This window comes from Tiliqua scincoides, chromosome 1 (genome assembly GCF_035046505.1).
Source record: "Tiliqua scincoides isolate rTilSci1 chromosome 1, rTilSci1.hap2, whole genome shotgun sequence".
Lineage (NCBI taxonomy): Eukaryota > Metazoa > Chordata > Lepidosauria > Squamata > Scincidae > Tiliqua > Tiliqua scincoides.
The window spans coordinates 282,533,555-282,556,445 of NC_089821.1; the positions used below are offsets into that span (position 1 = coordinate 282,533,555).

Sequence of the window (22,891 nt, forward strand, 5' to 3'; positions counted from 1 at the left end):
CTCTGATTGACTGGATATCAAGGGTATCACCTGGGATGCCAGATTTCCCACTGCTGGGTGCAGGTGGGCTTCCTTGTCCAATGGCCCAACTCAAAGTCAAGTCTCTTGTCCACCAGTCAAGAGGAAGAACTCTTAAGAAAGAGAAGGTGCTAAACAAGATAACGGTGTTTTGTATCTGGATGACTCAGCAGCATCCTTGGGATGCCAAAGCATTGGATAAAAGCTTGGGGGTGGGTGAGGACATTTGAAACAGGAGACAAGAGGAGGACCAGTGATGTTTCGTTGCCATTGTTTAACCAGTAATCAGAGAGTAAGAATATGTGGGAGGTTTTTACAATAGAGGGAACAGAGAAATGGGGTCATCCAAGGCTCTGTCTTGAATTCAGTGCTTTTTACCTGTTCATAAACTGGGGTTTTGATAAATGGCAAGGTGACCAAGTATGTGTAGGAGCCAAAACTAGCCCAGGTGGTGCAAACCAAAGCATATTGTGAAGAGCTTCAAAAATATATCTCCATGCTGAGTGGATGGGTAATCAAGTAGAAAGTGCTGTTCAGTGTAAACAAGTGTCACCCAGCAAACAAGCTCCAGCTCCCCCATTCCGCAGGAATCACAAAAGAGGCTTGTGGTAGCTGGTTTGACAGTTCAGTCACAGCAAATCTGCAGCATAAAAAATCTCTCAGCCTGCAGAACCACCTGCTGGTGGTCTTAGGTGCCTTGCCTCTGCCTACTCTGGCCTAGAAGCGGGTGCCTGGGTAACTGAGGGTCCAATCCTATCCAACTTTCCTGCACTGATGTAGCCGTGCCCAGGTATGCACTACATCCTGCAGTGGGGGAGGGGGGGTGGTCACAGAGGCCTCCTCAAGGTAAGGGTTACTTCAGGGCTGCATCTGCACTGGAAAATTGGATAGGATTGGGCCCTGAATCCCTTATCCATGCTAGGTCTGCCTTCACCACTGCTGTGATGGGGTAAGGAAGGCAGGACTCCTCAGCCACCATCAGTGCTGCTACTCCAGTTACTGATGTGGAAGGAGCGCATCCCTAGGGCACCTAGTGTGCTGACTGACATGGGGAGGGCACAGCAAGGCCCCCCCCTTGGGCTGGGTGTCTCCCTCTTGCTCAAAGGACCAACCCAAAGAAGAGAGGCTGCCCTTCCCAGCCAAACCTAGTCCGCAGGGAGCAGCCTGGGCGAGGGAACGCCCCGGGAGCCCCTCTCTTGCGGCGGGGACGAAGGGGGCGCTGCTGGGCTCCTCCTGGGGCTTCCTCCGAAGGGCAGCCGAGCACAGGAGCCCCCGCCCCCTGCGGCGGGCTGAGGAGGGCAGAAGGCGCCCGGGGAGTGCGCAGAAGCGGGCGGGCGGAGCGCGAGGGATGCCCCTTGAGGGCACGTGCCCGGGGCAAGGCGCGGCTGGGCAGCAGCTGGCCTGCCAGGCTGTGGGTCGGCGGGCAACGCCGCCCCCTCCTGCAGCGCGCCTTGCCCGGGGCGGCCTCCCCAGCCAGGCCCTCGTCCTCTGGGGTCCCGCGTGTGCTCCGCCCGGGCTGCATTGCGGCGCCGACAGCAGCCCGGAGCCAGCGAGGAGATGCGGAGAAGGTGAGCGCGCGGGGGTCGAGGAGGGGCGCCAGTGCCTGCCCGGGGTGGGGGTCCCGCGAGGGCTGGAGGGCCGGGGCTCCCCCACCCCTGGAAACCAGGCGGCTCTGCGCTGTTGTCCCCGCGCCCTCCGTCTCCAGGCTGGGGCTGCCCTGCGCTGGAGACGAGAAGCCTCCGCGGAGAGACGGGCGCGCGTGCTCCAGCAGCCAGCCGGACGGCCCCCGGGAGACGGAGAGAGCGCAGCCCTCCTGCCCCTGCCGCCCTCTGGGGCCCTGCGGTGCCCCGGCCACGAAGCGCTCCCTCCGCGGATGCCATGCCCGCCGCCCAGGACCGCAGCGCCAACGCCCCGAGCATCGCTGGCCACCCCCAGAGCCAGGGCTGGGCTGCGTCGCCTCTGCCCTGGACGACGCGCCAGGCGAGCCGCGCCCTCCCCAGCAGCCGTATGGGGACAGCAGTGGCTTCCGGGGGGGGGCACACACGTAAGGACCAGGGAGTAAGGAGCAGGGAACACCTGCAGAGCACTTGCACATGTGCAGAGAGCTCCACGCCAAGGCTGGCATATTGTTTACATACTAAAAGCAAACTTAGGTTGAATGCAAAACTGGGGCGCTGAAAAATAACTTGGGGAACAGTGAGCAGTGGACAGTGAGCAGTGGATAGGGAGATGCTCTTTACTCTCTCACATAATACCAGAACCAGGGGACATCCACTAAAATTGAGTGTTGGGCGGGTTAGGACAGACAAAAGAAAATATTTCTTTACTCAGCGTGTGGTTGGTCTGTGGAACTCCTTGCCACAGGATGTGGTGCTGGCGTCTAGCCTAGACGCCTTTAAAAGGGGATTGGACAAGTTTCTGGAGGAAAAATTCATTACGGGGTACAAGCCATGATGTGTATGCGCAACCTCCTGATTTTAGAAATGGGTTATGTCAGAATGCCAGATGCAAGGGAGGGCACCAGGATGAGGTCTCTTGTTATCTGGTGTGCTTCCTGGGGCATTTGGTGGGCCACTGTGAGATACAGGAAGCTGGACTAGATGGGCCTATGGCCTGATCCAGTGGGGCTGTTCTTATGTTCTTATGTTATGAGCAGAGGTCAACAAGTTGGTAAATGCAAAGAAAAATACCACAATGGTGTTGTTAAAACCCACAGGCCAGTTTTAGTTTTCATGTCCCCTGTGATCTTGCCATTTAGTGATAAGATGCTCAACTCCACTCTAATATGTGGGGTGGATAGGGTGGATAGAGGGACTTGTTTCCTTCTCACACAGCCCTAGAACCAGGGAACAGCCACAAAAATTGACTCATGGGAAAGTTAGGGCACAATCCTAACCAGATCTACTCAGAAGTAAGTCCTATTTTGTTCAGTGGGGCTTACTCTCAGGAAAGTGTGGTTAGGATTGCAGCCTTAAGCCATTTCTGCCCTGTGTTGCATATACACAGCAGGGATCAAATGTGTGCACCTGTGGGCTGGGCAGAAATGGGTTAAACAGACAAACAGCCCAATCCTAAGTGGATCTATTCAAAAGTAAGTCCAATTTTGTTCAGTGGGGCTTGTTCCCAGGAGAGCATACCTAGGATCGCAGCCAAAAGGACATGTTTCTTAATCCAGTGCGTAATTAACCTGTGGAGCTCCTTTCCACAGGATGTGGTGATGGCACCTGACCTAGATGCTTTTCTAAGGGGTTTGGACAGACTTATGGAGGAAAAGTCCATCACAGGGTATAAGTCATGATGACTGAATGTAACCTCTGGGTTTTAGAAGTAACCTATCTCTGAATACCATCTGCGGCAACAAGATACAGATATCTTGTGGTCTTGTCTGCTCCCTGAGGCATCTGACGGGCCACTGTGAGATGCAGCCTGATCCAGCAGGGCTCTTCCGAGGTTCTTATGTGAACTCATTGACTGGAGAGGAGAGACTTCATTGAGGAAGGGAAGTCACTCCTACTCTGAAATCCTGGTTTTCTCCCTTGTTTTCTAAGAGCAAATCTCATTCCTGCCATAAGGGAGGGGGGAAAAATCAAAAGTTCTAAGGAACCCATGCAGCACTCTTAGCCATTGAAGTCTCCATTTCTAGACAGTGGAAGAGAACAGGAACGTGGAGTTGGGGGAGAGCGAGCGCACAGTGGAATTTGCCTGCATCCAAAGGACATGTGCATGCACTCACAGGCACTCTTCCCCACCTGCACCCCATCATATATTGTTAAGCTGAACAAGTTGGCATGAAACTAGCTTAAATAGTTCAGCCTTTTTATTAAGGTAATCAGAGTTACCCACCAGCTGCTCAGCCCATTCCAGAGTGCAACCTTTTTCTTTTTGTGCCATTTCCCCACTGCTCCTGGCAGCAGCATCAACTACATTCGCAGCTTTTCTTGGCTTGCTTTTGCCATGTCTCTGCGGGCTGCAGCAGTGCTTGAAGCACGGAGAGCATTCTTGGAAGCCTGCTTCTGCTCAGTGACCCGTCTCCAGGCACATTCTGGAGGAAAACTCTGGCGGGAGCAGATTGCTGAGAACAGCAGCGCTGTCAAGGCTTTTGCTGCCTGCAAAGGCACGGAACAAAGGAGTCAAGAAAGGGGTGGGTGAAAACCCACCAATCCCACTCACGAGGATAGCCTTTCTAGGTCACCACTGGCAAGACTGCTTAAGGACAACTCTGACACTCATATCCAATAAATAAATAATTTTGTAAAAAAGTCTTTGAATTATGCAGTGTGTAGAGGATGTGAATAGAGAGATTATTTTTCTTCTTGCACAACAGTGGAGTCCAGAGTCATCCAGGGAAGTATATTAGCAAGAGACTGAGGACAGGCAAAAGAAAGTGCCTTATTGCATGCTGCATCATTGACAGCCCAATCCTAACTGACTTTTCAGCGCAGATGCAGCTGATCCAACAGGGCACACAATGCATCCTGCAGTGAGGAGGCAATCATGGAGGCCTGAAGGCAAGGAAACATTTGTTCCCTTACCTAGGGACCGCACTGTGGCTGAATCAGTGCAGGAAAGTTGGATTGGGCTACTGAAAGTCAAATTAAACATGCACACCAACTTGCTTTATGAGGCAGCCTTCCAACCACAAGTGCTTTCTCTCCCCTCCTCCAAGCAGCTAAAGGGGTCACAGAGACTCAATTCTTCCCCCTGCCAATGCCATTTCCTGCCAAAATCCCCCCCAAAGCAAAACACTGCTTCAGTGGGAAAGTGGCATACAGGGAAGAGGTTGGCATTCGTCAGGTTGGGGCCTCTTTACTGGTTCAGTGGAAAGACATGGCATTGCTGATTGGAAACATGTCTTGGAATAGCTTGTTTCTGTGCATTTCTGGCTTGACCCTTGGCTAGCTTTAAAATAGATGACATTGTTGTGGAAAAGCAGAGCTCTAACAATAGCAGAATGGAACCTGAATGTATAGAGACGTGGGACCATTTAATATCAGATCCTGTGGGCAAGGCAAACAGTGGAGCAGGGCTGTTGGCAGGGCTGAAGCATGAGTGGTGATGGAGGCAGGGGACTCAGCCTGGGCTACAGACCAGGGCAGCTGAATTACAGATCACATTATAGCAAGATTTGCTGACGCCAATCACAGCTATCTGTGTCAAAGAGAATTTCCTGAAGGGCAAGCTGGTTCTTGTACTCCAAACCAGGGGTCTCTAAACTTTTAGGCCAGAGGGCCACATCAAATATCTGGCATGGTATCAAGGAAAATAAATCAATTTTAAATAAAAAATAAATCAATTTTGAATACAAAATTTAAATAAATACATTAGAAAGCCTCAGAAAGACTAAGGCCTTCAGATGGCCCCAAAAGTCACTTCTGGTTTTTCAGGAAAACCAGGAAGTGATGTTTTTAGGCCTTTAGAAGGCATTCTGAGAGGAGGTGCATGGCCTCCCCTGCCTCAGAATACCCTCCAGACACAACTGGAGGACAGCTCTGGTCACATCTGGTTGAGCAGGCCAGACCTTTGCAGGGGTCCAGAGACTTGCTGCGGGCCGGATAGAGGCTTGTTGTGAGCTGCATCTGATCCCCGGGCTGGGGTCTGGAGACCCCTGCTCCAAACTATAGGACCCTCTTTGTGTGTTAACTGAATGTGAGGGGGATGTGGGGCTGTACCCCCAAAACAGTTTCACCCCAACTGCTGCCTATGTAGAGTTAGTCTGAAAAGGGGAAGATTAGGAGATGGCATGTTCATGGGGTAGGATGAATTAGCCAATTCAGGCATCAGGCTGGGGGGAGTAGTGGATGGGTGGCAACAGAGCTTGCTGCTGTCTCTGGTTTGCTTGATTGTTTGCTGGCACAGAGCTCCAGCTCTTTTGACCTGGCTCCCTGAGCAGGAAGATGAGAGGAGGTAGGGTGTATCTGGTCACAGCATGTTTCATATGCTAGTGGAGGAGAGGACAAGCTGTGGTTGGGATGACCAATCAGGGCATGTGTCATGTGCAGGGGATTGGATTGGGTAAGAACATAGGAAGAGCCCCACTGGATCAGGCCAAAGGCTCATCTAGTCCAGCTTCCTGTATCTCACAGTGGCCCACCAAATGCCCCAGGGAGCACACAAGACAACAGACACAACCTGTGTCCCGGTGCCCACCCCTGCATCTAGCAATCAGAGGCAGCCTGCCAAAACCAAGAGCTTGCATGTACATACTATGACTTGTAACCCATAATAAACCTTTCCTCCAGAAATTTGTCAAATCCCCTCTTACAGGCATTCAGGCAAGATGCCATAACTACTTCTTGTGGCAATGAGTTCCACAAACTAATTACATGCTGGGTAAAGAAATATTTTCTTTTGTCTGCCCTAACTTTCCCAACACTCAACTTTCGTGGCTGTCCCCTGGTTCTGGTGTTATGTGAGAGGGAAAAGAGTGTCTCTCTATCCACTCTGTCCATCCCCTGCATGATTTTGTATGTCCCAATCATGCCCCCCCAAGGCGCCTCTTTTCTAGACTGAAGAGGCCGAAACGCTGTAGCCTTTGCTCATAGGGAAGGTGCCCCAGCCCAGTAATCATTTTGGTTGCTCTCTTTTGCACCTGTTCCATCTCCACTATATCCTTTTTTGAGATGTGGCGACCAGAACTGGACACAATACTCCAGGTGTGGCCTTACCATCAATTCATACAGTGGTATTACAATATTAGCTATCTTACCAGATGTGCATGCATGTTCAAGACCCCCTTCTCAGCAATGCCATACATAGAGCAGCTGGGGGAGGGATCTTCACTCTGCTGTGTAAAGCAGACTTGGGATGTGTAGCTTGGGAGACAGAGAGAAATGTGTCTTTATGCGATGCTTTCTCCAGAACGGCCAGACCTAGTATTCCTTGGGTGCACCTCCTGTGCACGGGCAGGAGCAGGATCTTGCAGCAGGAGGGAAAAAGTGCCATCATCCCCATAATGGGGGGGACGACGACTGTAGCCATTATCTGTAGATCTGTAGTCAAGTCATCCTTGCCTTGCATGCAGAAAGCCCAGATTTGCTCTTAGGTAGGGCAGAGAAAGACTGCTGAGCCTGACACCTTGGAGAGCTGCTGCCAATCAGCCCTGGCAGGGCTGAGCTGGATGGGCTTTAGGGTCTGATGGGGCAGATAAGGCAGCTTCCTGTGCTCCTCATTGAGCAAGGAGCTCCAAGGCTGAAGTCTGTGTAACTGAGACAGGCACAGTTGCTCCCTTCCCTCCCTCTGTGGTCAGGCTTGATGCAATAACAGGATTGTAAAGCCCCTTGGGGCAGGGACCTGACCTTGGAGGCCTTCCCTGCTGCCCCTGGGACAGCAGGAAGGAGGAAGCCTGATAAGCTCTTCAGACCCCAGAACCTTTGTGGGTGGCCCAGCAAGAGGAGCTGACTCTGAATCTGAGGATCAGGCAAGGGAATGGGGTCTAAAGAGCCTTTGTCACTTGTGTACAATCAATAATATCCATACCCTAATCTTGGAGCCAGAAATAGAAGGAGCCTGTGTATGTCTACTCAGAAATAAGTTCCACTGTGTTCAGTGAGACTTGCTCATAGGTAAGTGCATATAGGATTGCACCCTTAGGATACCAACTGCTCCTCAGCTGCTTCACAACAGAGAAAGCCTTTTAATGGGAGGGGGTTGTCTTGGGTTCTGCTTCAGCACTAGCTCTGGCCTCGAAGCCTGGGCATCTGGCCAGCAACTCCTGAATGAAGAGGCTGGACTAGCCTGCTTGGCTCTTTCTAACTTACTGTGCTAACAAACTGGCCAAAGGCTCAATTGGTGTTTGGCAGAAGGACTGATGTTGCTGGCTCTTCTGACTCTCCACAGGCCTGTGGACCCCTGGTGCTGCCTGCGGCCACCCTGGCAATGGGGAAGGGGCTGCCTCTGGCTGAGTTTTGCTATGCTGTGCCTGGCCATGCTGTATCTGGTTTGCCTTCAGTCGGGGCTTGTGTTGCATCTGGGCCCCCGTGGACCGGAAGTCCCCCCCATCTCCAGAGCCACAGTCTTTCAGGGTACCCAGACCACCTCCAGGGGCAACAGAGTGCTGCGCCTCCTTCCTGCTGGACTTGGCAGCCGGATCTCTGGGTCTACACCACGGTCTCTTACACGGGGCTCCTTCCTCTCCAACATCAGAAGTTTCTGGCGCCGCTTCAGGGAGGCATTCACTGGGTTCCAGCAGCGCCAAAGGGCTTCCCAGCCCAACAGCCCTGAGCAACTCTTACCCTGGTCCGCCTGGCAAAAGGAGCTTTCATCTCAGGTGCTGAGCCCACGTCTCCAGCATGTCTTCCGGAACTACCAGGCCATGAACAAGTACCGGGTGCCCCCAGGTGCTGGCCAACGCCATGGGCACCCACCCCCAAACAGGATGCAGCTCTTGTGTCAGCTCAAACGTCGTGTGGATGTGTCTACTTTGGTGGGGGATGAGGGACCATTTGCAGCTCCTGAATGGAAGGGTGTGCTGCCCCAGAAGAGCATGGCAGAGGACCTGGGGACCCTGGAGAAGTGTGCCGTGGTGAGCTCTGCTGGCTCCATGTTGGGATCAGGACTGGGCAAGGAGATTGGTGAGTGGTTATGAATGGGGGGCATCACCATGGGATCATCCTGACACAGCCTCCCCATTCTGTCTTTATGGGATGTGTCTGGTTGTGTGTGTGGGGGGGGGGGGGTGGCAGGTCATTTGCTCTATCACAGAGGATGGCATCACACTGCATAATAAAGATTTCTGATTTTTCTCTTTATGGCAGAATCCTAATTATAGCTGTGATATAACTTAGATTTGACCAGTCTGTTTCAAGCAGAAAAATAGCCATGTCCTCCCTCCACCAGCCATTTTCAACCACTGTGCTGTGACACATTGGTGTGCAGCAAGTGGTCTGCAGGTGTGCCACAGGAATTTGGGGGAAAGTCATATATTGGTAGGGCCAATGGATGTGAACCCCCCATGGACAGCATGGTGTGCCTTGTCAATTATCAAAAACCGAATGGTGTGCCTTGTCAGTGTGCCGTGAGATGAAAAAGGTTGAAAATCGCTGCTCTACACAGTTTGGTAAAAAGTGGCAGCAGGATGCAAACCAACCTTCTGGATGTCATCTAGCTGTCAACTCAACATCATTGCCAGCCTTCCTGTTCCCTGGAGATCTCCCTTTGTGCAGGGTGAGAAAACCCTTTGGATGCAATCATTGTCAAATATCAATAATTGCTTTTGTAATCTTGTTTCTTGACTCTTTTCAACTGTCCTGATCATTTTGATTGAAGGGCAGTTTGAATAAAATGAACAAGCAGTTCTCTGACATTTACCTTCATGGCTGAGCCCTCAGCTAGCTGATAGGACATTTGCAAAGCAACTGATACCAAGGTTGTAAAATGCACTGTCATGAAAGCAGATAAGATCATGCGGAGCCAAAATCAATTTCAGGAGAACACAGGCAAGCCAAGGCTCAAGCCTTGAGAACAAATGCACAGTGGAGTACAATTGGTTTCAAAAGGTGTTGGAAGGCCACCAATAATGGGAAAATCATTGGATTTCCCAGGGCAAGGCATTCCAGAGAGTGAGTTGTAGTTCAGTGGACAGAGAAGGAGAAGCTGCCAGGTTCAGAGCCAGGCAGCATCTCTGGTTAGGACTGGAAGAAAAGGTCCCCTATCTGAAACACTGGAGAATTGCTGCAGGCAGCACTGAGTTAGATGAACCCTGCACTGAGCAAGGAGTTGGACTAGATGATCTCCAGATTCTTTTCCAGTATGAACATTCTATGAGTCTTTGGCCCATAATGGTCTTTCCTAGGTTAATATTACCCAGAAGGCTGTCTGTGGAACTCCTTGCCGCAGGATGTGGTGATGGCATCTGGCCTGGATGCCTTTAAAAGGGGATTGGACAAGTTTCTGGAGGAAAAATCCATTATGGGTTACAAGCCATGATGCGTATATGCAACCTCCTGATTTTAGAAATGGGCTATGTCAGAATGCCAATGCAAGGGAGGGCACCAGGATGAGGTCTCTTGCTATCTGGTGTGCTCCTTGGGGCATTTGATGGGCTGCTGTGATATACAGGAAGCTGGACTAGATGGGCCTATGGCCTGATCCAGTGGGGCTGTTGTTATGTTCTTAACCAATCAGCCTTTGAGATATGACACCCACCCAAAAGCTGAGTGTTCAAGCAGTGCCTTGTGTCAATTCTACTACTTATTAAAATCACTCACTCAATTTGTTCATATCCCATTTATGTGGTTTTAGGGAAATCTCCAATGCAGAAAATTCAATAGATGCCTCCAGTCAGGAAAAGAGATACCCCCCCCCCCCGCTTGGTGCTGTCCAACTTTGCCCTGGTCCTGAACAAGGAGCAGCCTGGGAAGGAAGGTCTGGGATTGGCTAGAAATGTTGCCATCTAGTGGTGGAAACTGCAAGGGAGAGAAGTCTGGATTGGGGGCCTCTGCCTGGCCACCCTCTCACACCCGTGTTTCCCTTCTCCCACCAGACTCCCATGATGCTGTCCTTCGTTTCAATGGAGCCCCAACCACTGGCTATGAGCGTGATGTGGGCACTAAGACGACCCTTCGTCTTGTGAACTCCCAGGTGAATGCTGAAGAGCAGGGGCATGGCCTGCACAGGCTAGGGCGGGGGAGGATGAGGTGCAGGAAAGCAGGTCCCCAGTATAGTGGGGCTGGAACTTAGCCCTGACGTATTTTTTGGTCTTGATCAGCATTCCCCGAAAGCTGCACAGTTGCACAGCTCTGACTGAATAATATAATAAAATAATAATAAGACTTTATTTATATCCCGCCCTTCTCCCTAAAGGGACCCAGGGCGGAAGACCTGCACAGCTTCCTTCTCAGAGCTCTGGAGCTCAGCAATGGTGAGAATGTAATCACCAAGCCCTCCATTACCACTCCTGTGCAACCACTGTAGGGCTCTGTGCACTCCAGGGAAATCTAGAGCAGTGTTCTTTTGTCAGGACCCCAATGGGGTTGTGGGGTCACGGCAACTTACAGGAATGAAAAAGGTTGAGGACCACTGAACTGGAGCACTACCAGGTAAAGGGGGAGGCATCTAGTGTACCCTTCAGGTACCAGGAGATCGTGTCCCAGTCCTGCTCATGTTCTTAGCAATTGTGCTTTCACTAGTGCCAGGCTTCGTGGTAACTTTTTCTGCTTTCTCTAATAAGATTTGGTTACAGTGAACAGTGTTGGGAGGGTGGAACCGGAGTAGAAACAGGCAGTGACGAGGATGGGGTGGTTGTGTAGGGTCCTGGAAGGGGGCAGGATTGACGGTAGGGTCCCCAGTCTCATATTTTATTTATTGGGGTTGTGGCATGAAAAAGGTTGAAGACCACTAGATCTAGAGAGAACATTGGCCATGATCCAGTGAACAGCAGTTAGATATGCTAAAGCTGATTTATTTCCGATAACCCAAGCCCATTTCTGTGCAGGCTATGAGCTGTGTGCCTGATTTCAGGGTTCCAAATGAATGGCAAGGTTCCCTTTAACAGAATTAGACTGGTGGCAGAGCATATACATGTGTACAAGTCAGAACATCCCTTGTTCGACTCTTCACTTGATCAGGAATTCACTGGGCATGGCCCTAGGCATGCCACTCTCTCTAAGCTCCCCAATGTGTAAGGTTGAGATAATGCCTTATGGGGGCATTTGCCGTTCACTTGGGGTAAAGTGGCATGCTGTCTGGTGTCAGCCTCACAGAACCCTAATCTCGCAGGAACCACTTCCTGAATAGCAGGGCAGCTCCAGACTGCACATACAACAGTAGCCTACACTTGATAGGTTCTCTGCTGTAGGTTAGGGTAGTGTTTCTCGAACCATGGATCAGAACCACTAGGTGGGTTACAAGCCAATTTCATTTCAATGTGTATTTTATTTTTAATATATTAAACCTGAGGCTACTATGGTATGTGACTGCATTTGGGGAAATGTTACAGATCCGTACTTTTAACAGGCTACTATGTATATGCTTTTAACAATATAGGGCGCAATCCTAACCCCTTATATGTCAGTGCTTTCCAGTCTCGTTCCAGCAATGCAGCTCTGAGGTAAGGGAACAAATATTCCCTTACTTTGAGGAGGCCTGCATGAGTGCCTCCCAACTGCAGGATGCAGCACATGTCCCATTGGCACCGCTATGCCAGTGCTGGAAAGCACTGACATGAGGGGTTAGGATTGCGCCCATAGTCATTGAGGCTTACTCCTAGGGAAGTGTGTTGGATTGCAGCCTTTGGGATGTTTGGGGGATTTTTTTTAAACAGATCAGCTACTTCTTAGGAGAGTTCTTTATTATAAATTTTTAAACTTATTGAAAACTTCAAATTTACTTACTTAATTAGATTTTGTCATCGGGCAAGTTAAAAATTTTCCTGCCTGATGATGTCACTTATGGCCATGACATCACTTCCAGGTTAATGACATCACTTCTGGTGGGTCCTGACAGATTCTCATTCTAAAAAGTGGATCCTAAAAAGGTTTGAGAACCACTGGCTTGGGTTTGATATAATCATTATGCATATGTCACCCAATTACAGGTTGAGTCTCATTATTCAGGAAGGTTCCCTTCCTAGAACTCATAATGGCAAAAATTACATTAAAGCAAAAAAAAAAGTGACCCTTTGCTTGGCAATTTAAAAACAATCTTGCTGACCTTTGTGATGTAAGATAGAATCATTAAGAAAACCATCAATCTGTCTCCCTCCAGGTGCTTAGAAAGGCTTCACTCCAAGCCACTTCAACCCCTCCCTTCACCAATGCAAAGTGATTATCTTTCTTTCACGTGCTGGGAGGGGAAGGGTCGGCCTTGGAGTAAAGCTGAAGCTACCTGGAGAGAGAATGATTGATGGATTGTCAGCTGGCTGCCCTCTCGCATTAACATGGCTATTGTTAAATGACTGTTTTCCTTTAATTTAAAGGGTCCTTCTCAGCCCTTCTCATTGCATTGAGATAGACAAATCTGTGGATTTTTCCATGAGTGAAAAATCTGTGGATAATTAGGTTATAACTGTAATCGCTTGCATGACTGTCTCTCTACAACAGTAAGAAAAGCAGTTTTTTTAAAACTGATTTTAAAGGGGTGCATTTTTCCCCTTCTCCAGGGATCAGCACATTCCTTCTCATTTGCAGTGGCCATTCGTGTTGAGTCAAGTTCGTGCATAAAAAATCTGTACAAGAAGGTCGGACCTGTATGTCCATGTCCATAATGTTCAATTATCTCCTCCATGAATCCCAGTGAGGAGAAAAAGAAAATAAGTGTCATAGACATTTCCAAATACAATTCCACCAAAACAGCTAGAAGTATCAAAATATACAAGAGCTGTTACTGAAAACAAGGAACAAAGCAACAGTATCCGCAGCAGGGAGCTCACATATCAGCTCTAGGCTGCCCCCTGGTGAGGAAGGTAAAGTCCTTCTCCACCTTCACAGTCAGGGCAGTTTTCAAGGCAGCTCTGCATACAATGCACAGTAGTACTCCAGTCCAGGGAATTATTCACAAGGCATGTCTTTGTCTGCCAGGAGCACAGCTGGCTGAAGCAGGTGAAGCTGACACTCCTGGCATGAGCACCACTTGAAGACCCCCTGAGGCCCAGACCAGACATGCAGAAACCCATATGGAAATGAACAAACCTGCAGGGGTTTCCTTACCTGTGAACATGTTACCCATAGAATAAACCAAGTACCTTTTGCACTTTTTATTCTATAAGTTGTGAATCTTCCATGTGGGTTTTGAAAGGGTTGCAAAACCCAAGTGGTTTTTGATATCCATGAGTTTTGAGTGCCTTGGAGGCATCCTAGATTGCCATGGGTCGTCCTCTCCTTGGTTGTGGCTTTGTAGGGCAGCCGTTTTCATTTCAAATGTCAGTTCACAAGGTACATTGGGAACATAGAACAGGACTGATTGTGATCAACCTCAGCATACCTAACTTCTCTAAACATTAACATAAATGGAAATAATTTCTGATCTTGGTGAACATCTTTGAGCATTAGTCCAACTAATTTTCTTAAAGAAAAAAATAAGGGAAATAAATATGGGACATTCTTTCTGGAGCCTAGCTGCACCTTGCTGTGCCATTGCCTTGATTCAGGCCTGCTGGTTCTCTTATGGGCAACTCCTGCCTGGAGCCCAGACTGACACTGAAAATCAGCACCATCACAGTCAGTGACTCATGCTAATAAACTGAGAGCACAAAGGCACACATCACTACATAAAGAGCTCTAGAAAAGTGTGATACCCCTTCATGACATTCACCATCTAGTCCAAGCTGTACAATAAATGTGTGACAGTCAATAAAATGTGGGACTGAGTTGACCATGCAAGACACTCGAGGTGAGCGGACACCATAGCAAAACGGTCAGAGGAAAGGAGGGACTTGTCTTGTTGGCGGTGAGGGGGAAGCAGATTTGTGAAGGGGCCTCCCCACACTAACCTTTTTGATGAGTTCCATCATGCCATATTCCACTGATGTCTGGGCAGAGTTCTGGTGTGCCCCCTTTCCCTCCTCCCCTCCTTCCAAAGTGCAGGAATCAGAGGCAGGCAGAATGTTGGCACTTTCTCTAGTCAGCCCAGCCAGATGCTTTGGTTGGCTCCTGGAGTCAGGAAGGTTCTGACTGACACTCTGTCCCACAGCTGATGGCTTCCCCGGAGCAGCATTTCTTGGATGGTGCACTGTTTACCCAGGGAGTCTTGGTCGCGTGGGACCCAGCCCCTTTCCCAGGGGACCTGCAGGAGGTGAGACTCTCTGTGTACAGTATCTGTGTTTGGGGTAGGAAGATGTAAGCGAAGCCACAGGATGATCAAGGGGAGTGATGCCTAATGGTTAGCACTCGGAAGACCCCTTTCCTGCTCTTTTTGTCCCAGGTTTACTGGGTCAGCAGCTGAATGGAGGGGAAACTATCTACAGAAATCAGGCAGAGGGAGACCATTTGGGAAAATCCATCCTGCCCAGGAGAGCACAGAACTCCAGTTCAGTTCAGTAGACCTTTATTGGCATAAAAGAACTCCAGGGGTTCTTATTAAAAGTTAAAAATAAAGTTGTAGTAGCACCTGCAAGCAATCAGACATGACAGCCAACTGAATTACAAGTGAACATGGAGTAGGCAAGCAAGGTGTCCAAATGTAGCTGGTTTATTTCCCAAAGGAATTTAACAAAGTGAGGAAGGGGAGGAGTACAACCAGCAGCCTAGTGAAAAATAGCCAGACTCAAAGAAACAGCTTAATCAAGTTGGATTCAACAGGTAACACCCAAGTAACTACTTAAGAGCAGCACACACAATTTCCCCTACACATCCCTACACTGGGGAAGTTTGTAGACTGGCTGGGAGTGAAAAGAGCAAACTAACCAAAATTCATCTTCTAAATGTCTATAGTTAGAAATACAGTCTTCATTCCACACAGTGCAGGCCAACTGTACTTACCAACACTATCCCAGGAATGTTGGCCCTCCCTCACCCTTACTGGGGAGAAAGTGGGTATGTCTTCTGCCCATTAGCAGCTGGTTCCCTCAAGCATCTATGTGCTTGAACTAGAGATCAAGGTCTGATGATGTCATCAGCTGATTGGGTGAGAGGAAATCACCTGGCCATTCCATCCCATTCTGTTACCTCGGACCCTTTTCAAGTGGTGCCCTCTTACATTTAGCAGGGGGAGAGCAACTGACCCTCTTCAGACCATCTTTTTACATAATTAAATGAGAAAACAAGATTCTAATCTAAGGTATGTTTGGGAAGAGGGAAAAAGGGTTGCAAACCATGGGAAGTGTGCCATTGGCAGCCAGGCTTCTAGAACAGCTGTAACTCACCAAGGAGCTTCTCCTACCAACAAAAGATTGGTACCAACTGCCTAGATTTTATGATGGACAGAAGGTTGGGACTGGAGCATGAGAGCATGCTGACCATGCACTCGTGTACAGTACTATAGTGACCGCTACTGTAGCCATAGTCTACTGTCACTGCTGTGGTTCCCCCCCAACCTGTGTGTGACAAATAGCCGTAACAAGGCAGTACCATAAACCACAGCAAAGACAAAGTTCTGTGCTGACAAGTTTTGACTGCCTTCCAGGCTTTAGTGGGGGAGGGGGAGTCTGCCAGGGCATGCTTTGCACCTTGGGACAAGGCAGAAGTGCCAGGATAAGGTGAACAGCAGCCTTTGAGGTGAAACCTGTGACAAGCTTGGCTGCTGAAGGGCTTGGCTCTTGATCCCTCTGCTGCTTTCTCTTTGTTTTCTTCTCAGTGGTTTGAGGCCCCCGACTACCCCATATTTGGCCTTTATCGCACCTTGCGCTCCCGTAGGCCCTGGCAGCCCTTCCACCTGCTGCATCCTCGGCTGCAGTGGCAGCTCTGGGAGATGGTACAGGAAGGGGCCAGAGAGCAAGTTCAGAGGAACCCTCCATCCTCAGGGCTACTTGGTAAGAAAGATGCTTCCTCTTTCCACCCTTCAATCAGGCAGCGTCCACCCAGCAGTCACCCTGGCATGCAAGAATGGTGGGGGGGGGATGCACAGGTACCTTCTCATCTAGCCACTGACCCTACCCAGCTTCAGTGATGTGGTGGCTGTACCATGTGCCCTGAGATGATGCCCTGGATTTTAAGAATGGGGACACTCCCCACACTCTGCCTCCAAAGGGGAGACTGAGGCTCAATGTGACTTCACAGCCAGCTATGGGCCCTGGCACCCTTTCTCCAGTCATGGGGCTGGATAGGAAGGAGGAATGGTGACTGAAGTTAGTGGGTGAGGCTTTCTTGTCCTCTTAGCTTCCCCTCCCAAGCTCTGCATGCCATTCATCATCTCTGGGTTCTGTCTTACTTTCTCCACTTCCTCCTTTCTTCCCCACCAGGGACAGTGCTGATGATGTCACTGTGCAAGCTTGTCCATGTCTATGAGTTTCTGCCATCGCAGCGCCAGTCTCACCGCTGCCACTATTACCAGACCTTCTCAGATGATGCCTGCACCCTGGGAGCTTACCACCCCCTACTTTTTGAGAAGGAGCTGGTGCGACGCATGAACCATGGCTCACAAGATGACCTGGCACAGCTTGGCCGGGTGACTCTGCCTGGGTTCTGGGCCCTGAACTGCACAGAAGAGGAGGAGTCAGGTGAGATGAGGGGCAGCTGAGGCTGTGGTGTGTTCCTTGTGCCTCCATCATGAATCATGTAGGGTCCCAGGCAGCCCTTGAGGAGGGACTGGTGAGCTGGGCGAGTGCTCAGAGGAGTTTGCATGACTGCAAGGGGCAGCTGTAAGACAGTGCAGCCTCCAGACATAAAGGCAGATGCAGGGGGCTCTGGAGATTATGAAATAACCAAGCAAGGATTGCACACTGCCCTATTGTCCCTCCATCTGCTCCTGACTCCAAGTCCTCACCGAAGGGGAGCTGCTGCCTGATGGGTTCAGGAATGGAGGTGGATGGGATCAAAGTTGTTTTTCAATAAAGTGGATATTAAAATGAACAGTGTGTGCCTCTCCATGCAGCTCATCACAATGACTGCCATGCCAGCCTTCTCCCTCAACAGCCAGGTGTGAGGCTGCACCTCATGCTCCCTTGTCACTAAATTCACTGCCTGGCTGCTGCACTGTTCTGCATGCTTGAGTTCTGCCAGTGAAGAAACTGACCAGCTGGCAGACTGCAACCCCACCCCCAACCACTGCTTCCCCCAGCTACTTCAAATGGCCGGTGTGTCCAAAGTGCATGGCTAAGAATATCACAGCCAGCATTCAGGCAGAAGTGTGGTCAGGTGAGGATATGACTTTGCTGGAAGCAAGAGGCAGCCCTTGCTCTTGGGCTTGCTAGGAAACAATAGACACAGCCTCTTCAGAGAAGAACAGGAAGTGGGCAAGTCAGAGTGTTAAAGCCAGACCTGCTGGCCTCAGGCAGAGTGGCTGCCCTTTATTTATTTATTTATTTATTTATTTATTTATTTCTACCCCGCCTTTCTCCCCGGAGGGACTCAAGGCAGCTTACAACAAGGTTAAAACAATTGAAAAACATGATTTAAAAACAGATAAAAGCATATTAACAACATTTAACATTAACTCCCCTTAATGGAGTTCTAAGTGGGGGGCAGATGGGCAGGGCCCCCTTTCTGCCTCTTCTTTCTCTCCATGTTTCAGTGTGGCTGTCTGCAGATGGAGAGCAAAAAGGGCAGGGCCAGGCAGCCCAATTGAGCCCTGCTGCAGGTGGACTTTTAAGGTGACTGATGCGGGTTGGCCAAGCAGGGTGGCCACCACAGAAGACCATTCCTGAGAGGTCTGAGTCTAAGGCCCACACCACTTGGGACCAGTCTCAGGAGCAGGCCACCTCGGTTCCCTGGCCAAGGAGGGAATGGGTGAGCTATGGGCAGCACTTCTTGAACCTAAGAACATGGTTCAGTGCAACACCCATGTGGAACAGTGCCAGGGTGCTCAATGGTTGCAAATGGCCAGGGCTAGTGAGAAGAGACAAGGTTTACTGCAATGAAGAGACAAGATCTGGGGCCCACTCATCTCAACCAGCCCCCCTTCCCTGCCTGCAAGAGGGCAGAAGTGACCAGGCTCTAGCACTGGGGCTTTCCCCTCCCTATAGGTGACAGAACGTGGCTGCTCAGCCCCGCCTGTGACATTTGCACACCCCTGGGGAGGACTTCCGATGGATGTGGTTTCTGCCACTGAGCTGCTGTTGCCAGCACAATTTTGAATGACGGGAAGCAAAAGCCTTGCTGAAGACAGAAAAGCTGCCGATGGTGCCTGCTCCCTGCTTCTACTCTACTCTTGTCCTAGGACGAGCAGCACTTCTTCAACTAAGTAAGTTGGGGGGAGAGTGAGCCCTTTCTGAGACTGTGGGGGAGGGGGAATTTGCACAGGCAGTCCCTGCCTCACTCTAAAGTAGTGTCTGCTGGTCTGAAAACTGTCCTGGCCACTCAGTCACCTGAAGCAAGCAGACTGGCCACAGCTTTTTTTTTTTTTTTTTTTAAATACGGCCACTGTTAGGACCTTGTCATTCCAATCCTCCTCTGGGACAGGTGACCCATGGTGACCATGGAGCAAAGTGCTTCTTGTTGGGGAGGGTGGCCCCTGCAGCCGTTGTGACTCCACAAGTGGGTGAAGCCAAGGTTTCAGAGCCCAGCCCTCAGAAGGTGAGCACAATCATCCCCAGGGGTCGGCAGCTTCTGGGGTGGGGGCTCCCCCCGAGGACTTTACATGCAGCTCCTGTACTATGTGTCCCTTCTGCATTTGGACTAAGTAGGGCAGTTTCACAATGCTGAAAACAGTGCAGTACCTCAAAGCATTCCCAGTGAGGTACAGGAGGAGCAAACCACAACCCCATGAGAAAGTGACAGCCAGTAGCTGTTCTTGCCGGCAGCAGCAGCAGACCTTGCTAGCTCCCTGCAGACTACTACGAGCCTGCCTGAGATTGCTCCTCCTGGTCCTTTGCTCTGATTCCTGGCCTCTCACTCAGCTAATGCATGCAAAGCCTCTGCAAGTGGGTGCATGAATCCTGCCCCATGTGCTAAAAGAGCAGGATATTCTGGGTGGAGTTGGTCAGGCCCAGAAGGTACGTTGTGGTGGCTAAGCCTTGGTTTGAGGCTGTAAAAGGGGGCTGTGATTGACATGCTCTGGGGGATGGAGAGGCAGTGACCTTGGTGCTAGCCTCTAACATCTGGCCTTGCCCCAGTCAAATAGCCTGGGTACTCAACATGGGATAAAAAACCAGAGCTCTTACCTTTAGAGCAGCCATTTTCAACCTTTTTCAACTCAGGACACACTGACAAGGCACTATAACTGTCAAGGCACACTACCAGTTTTTTACTTACATTAAATCACTACATTACAATTAATACAATTAAATCATTACATGACAAAGAAATTCACAAGAAGCTAGTGAAGCTTGGAGAGAGAAGTATATGTGGTTTCTGAAAAGGAGGAAAAATGTAGGATGTTCAAATTCTTATCAAAAGTGCCAGAAAGTGTTGGCAAAGAGAGGGCAGATTGATCACATAGTGGAGAAATAGTGGGGTGAGGGGCAATGAAGAGACAATGGGGTGTCTCTTAGTGGGGTGAGGGGCAATGATTGAAACAAGTGCAGGATTAAACTGGGGGTGGGGGAGAGAGAGAATGTGAGGCAAGTGATTCTGGACTTTAGGAAGGTGCGGACTAGTGAGGGGAGGGACAGTAAGAGAGGTGTTAACTGTGATTGTGAGATTTTGGGGGGGAATATGCCTGTGGAAGGGGGGTGGGATGAGGGAGAAGAGGAGAGAGAGAAGTGCCAATTGCCTGCTCCTGTATTTGAGAAAAAAAGTTAGATCAAAAGCCCAACCCCATGCATGCCTATTCAGCAGTAAGCCCCATTATAGTCAATGGGGTTTACTCCCAGGTGATTGTGGCCCACTTCCTCTAAAAGGCAAAAAGTGCCTTGTTGGTGAAGGCAAGGCAGGGACGGTTGCAAACTGTGGCAAGGAAAAGGGACTTTCAGGGACCCTTTTCAGCCAGCTAGTCCTTGGCTTGGTGTCCTCAGCAGACTTGCTCGCTACCTACCTCTTCTGGCTCCACTCTGCAACTCTCACCTCCTGGGTCTTCCAGGCTTCCCTGGTTGCCCAATCAGCATGCAGGCAGGCACCAACTACCTTACAACATAAGAAAAGCCTGGCTGGATCAAGCCAAAGGCTCATCTAGTCCAGCTTCCTGTATCTCACAGTGGCCCACCAGATGCCTCAGGGAGCACACAAGACAACAAGAGACCTGCATCCTGATGCCCAACCCTATGCATGTCTACTCAGAAGTAAGCCCCATAATAATCAATGGGGCTTACTCCCAGGCAACCGAGGTCAGCAGCAGCTTTGACCAGCCCCTTTGCTGGCTGCTCCCTTGCTTGTGCTCAAAGCAGCCACTCCCGCAGGTGGGCTCATGGCTGCCACCTGCCTCCTCAAGGTTCAATGTGCTGCTGCTTTAGAGCATGACAGGGCAGAGTGCCTGAATAGACATCTGCAATAAGGGCAAGGTCAAGGCCAGCTTTGCCATGAAGTGACCCCAGATGGTTGTATGGAGCAGCACTCCTGGAAGGGCAGCAAATGCACGAGCCTCCAGGCCAGCAACTCTGCCAACCTCTTCAGCCTGCTGCTTCACTGGGGGCTGCAACTTGGATCAAAGCAGCACTGAAGCAAAAAAGAGCTGCCGGAGTCTCAAATTGCTTCTCACTGCACACCAGTGCTTACAAAGCACCAAGCAGACGGGGGAAGCGATCTGGAGCCCACCCTTCCTTCCCTTTGCAGGAGTGTGGTGTGCAACCTTCACTGCTGAAGCAAACAGGAGCACCCACTTGTTTGCCTGCTGGCCCATGCTGTCATTCATGGGGGGGGGGGGTTTGCACAAGCAAGCAAGTGCAAGGAGGCAAAATTGGGGGGTGCTCAGGTGGCAGGGGGCTCAGGCTGCCACTGGCTACCTTTATGCAGCCATTTACCAGCAGAGAAGCCAAAGGTGGCCGGCCATAGTTCCATTGCACTGACATAGGTTTGACTCTGGCATGCAGCTCACAGGGCTGACACACAGTATGTGGTGACTGGCATTGCAGCAAACCCTGATTCTGCAGCAGCCCACCACAACATGCAGACTGTGGGTGAGCCTCTCTGGGTGGCTTTTGTGTGAATTGTTCTGTACCACTTCTGCTGGACCATGGTACACCAAAACAGGAACTTGGCTTTACGCAAGTTGACCAAAACTCATGAAAGCGGAGAGCAATGGGCAGGGCTGATATTATCAGAGATGAGAATGATTTAGCAAAGGGAGGATCCAAAGCAGGACACGGCAGTTCTGCTCAGAGCATAGCCAAGCACCCACTTTCTCCTTGTTTTCTTGCACTGAGCAGGTGCTGGATGGTTGGTGCTGGAAAGGCTCCGTGGACAGAGAGGCACCTCAAAGTAGTCCATCTGGACACCTACCAAGATGTCCGCCAATTACAGCAGTGGGGTGGATCAGGCCTTTGCAAGCATCTACTCCCTCCTCTTCATTGGAGGCCTCCCTCTGAACATTGCAGCACTGTATTTCTTCTGCTTTGGATGGGTGGTGCACTCTACAACTACCATCTACATGAAGAACTTAGCTGTCTGTGACCTGCTGCTGTTGACATCACTGCCCCTGAGAGTGTACTATTACAGTAGGCGTCCTCAGCTGCCTCAGGCTGTCTGTGATACCACAGGGCTACTGCTCCTCGTCAACATGTACAGCAGCATCTTCCTGCTGACCTGCATCAGCTGGGACCGCTGCATGGCGCTGTGCTTCCCGCTCAGCCGCCGAGCTCAGGCTGTGCGCCAACAAGCCAAGTACATCTGTGCTGGGGCGTGGGCCTTGAGCATTGTGGGAACCATTCCCACATACTTTGTGCCCAATCAGAAGGTGAGCAACAGGACACTCTGCTTTGATAGTCAGCCGGACTACATCAGGGCCCGCGCAGTTACCAGTGCCATGGTGCTGTGCTTTGCTCTGCCACTGGCCATCATGGTGACCTGCTCTTGCAGCCTGCTGCGTGCTGTGCATCACAGCACAGCAGTCCAGATGGAGCTGGTCAATGGCAGCAAGATCAAGCACATGGTCATGACCAATGTGGCTATCTTTCTGGGCTGCTTCCTACCATTCCACGTGACTGTGCTTTGCTACCAGGTGCCAGCATTGAAGGAGGAGCACCTGACCATGGCATATAAATGTGCCCTGCTCCTGGCCTGTGCCAATGCTACCCTGGACCCCCTGGCCTATTATTTTGCCACAGAGACTTTTCAGCACTTTGTCTCAATGGACCACCTCCGTGGAACCTGGAGCTCCCGCCACAGCAACACTGAGAGGGGCTGCTCATCCAACCCCTGAGGGACACAACACCCCTTTCACACTCCACCCAGAACTGCCTTCAACATCAAGA

At 50.5% G+C, this 22,891-nt stretch overlaps 2 protein-coding genes across 2 annotated transcripts; both read left to right on the plus strand.

Moving 5' to 3' along the window:
- The first annotated feature begins 1,366 nt into the window (after positions 1-1,366).
- On the plus strand, positions 1,367-17,127 carry LOC136647997 (beta-galactoside alpha-2,6-sialyltransferase 2-like). Its single transcript, XM_066623933.1, has 6 exons — positions 1,367-2,023; positions 7,967-8,588; positions 10,499-10,596; positions 14,644-14,745; positions 16,246-16,420; positions 16,850-17,127. The coding sequence occupies exons 1-6, from the start codon at positions 1,367-1,369 to the stop codon at positions 17,125-17,127; spliced, it is 1,932 nt and encodes a 643-aa protein (XP_066480030.1).
- Positions 17,128-21,924: 4,797 nt separating this feature from the next.
- Positions 21,925-22,839, plus strand: LOC136648005 (lysophosphatidic acid receptor 6-like). The gene has a single exon (XM_066623945.1). The coding sequence runs from the start codon at positions 21,925-21,927 to the stop codon at positions 22,837-22,839; it is 915 nt and encodes a 304-aa protein (XP_066480042.1).
- Positions 22,840-22,891: the final 52 nt, after the last annotated feature.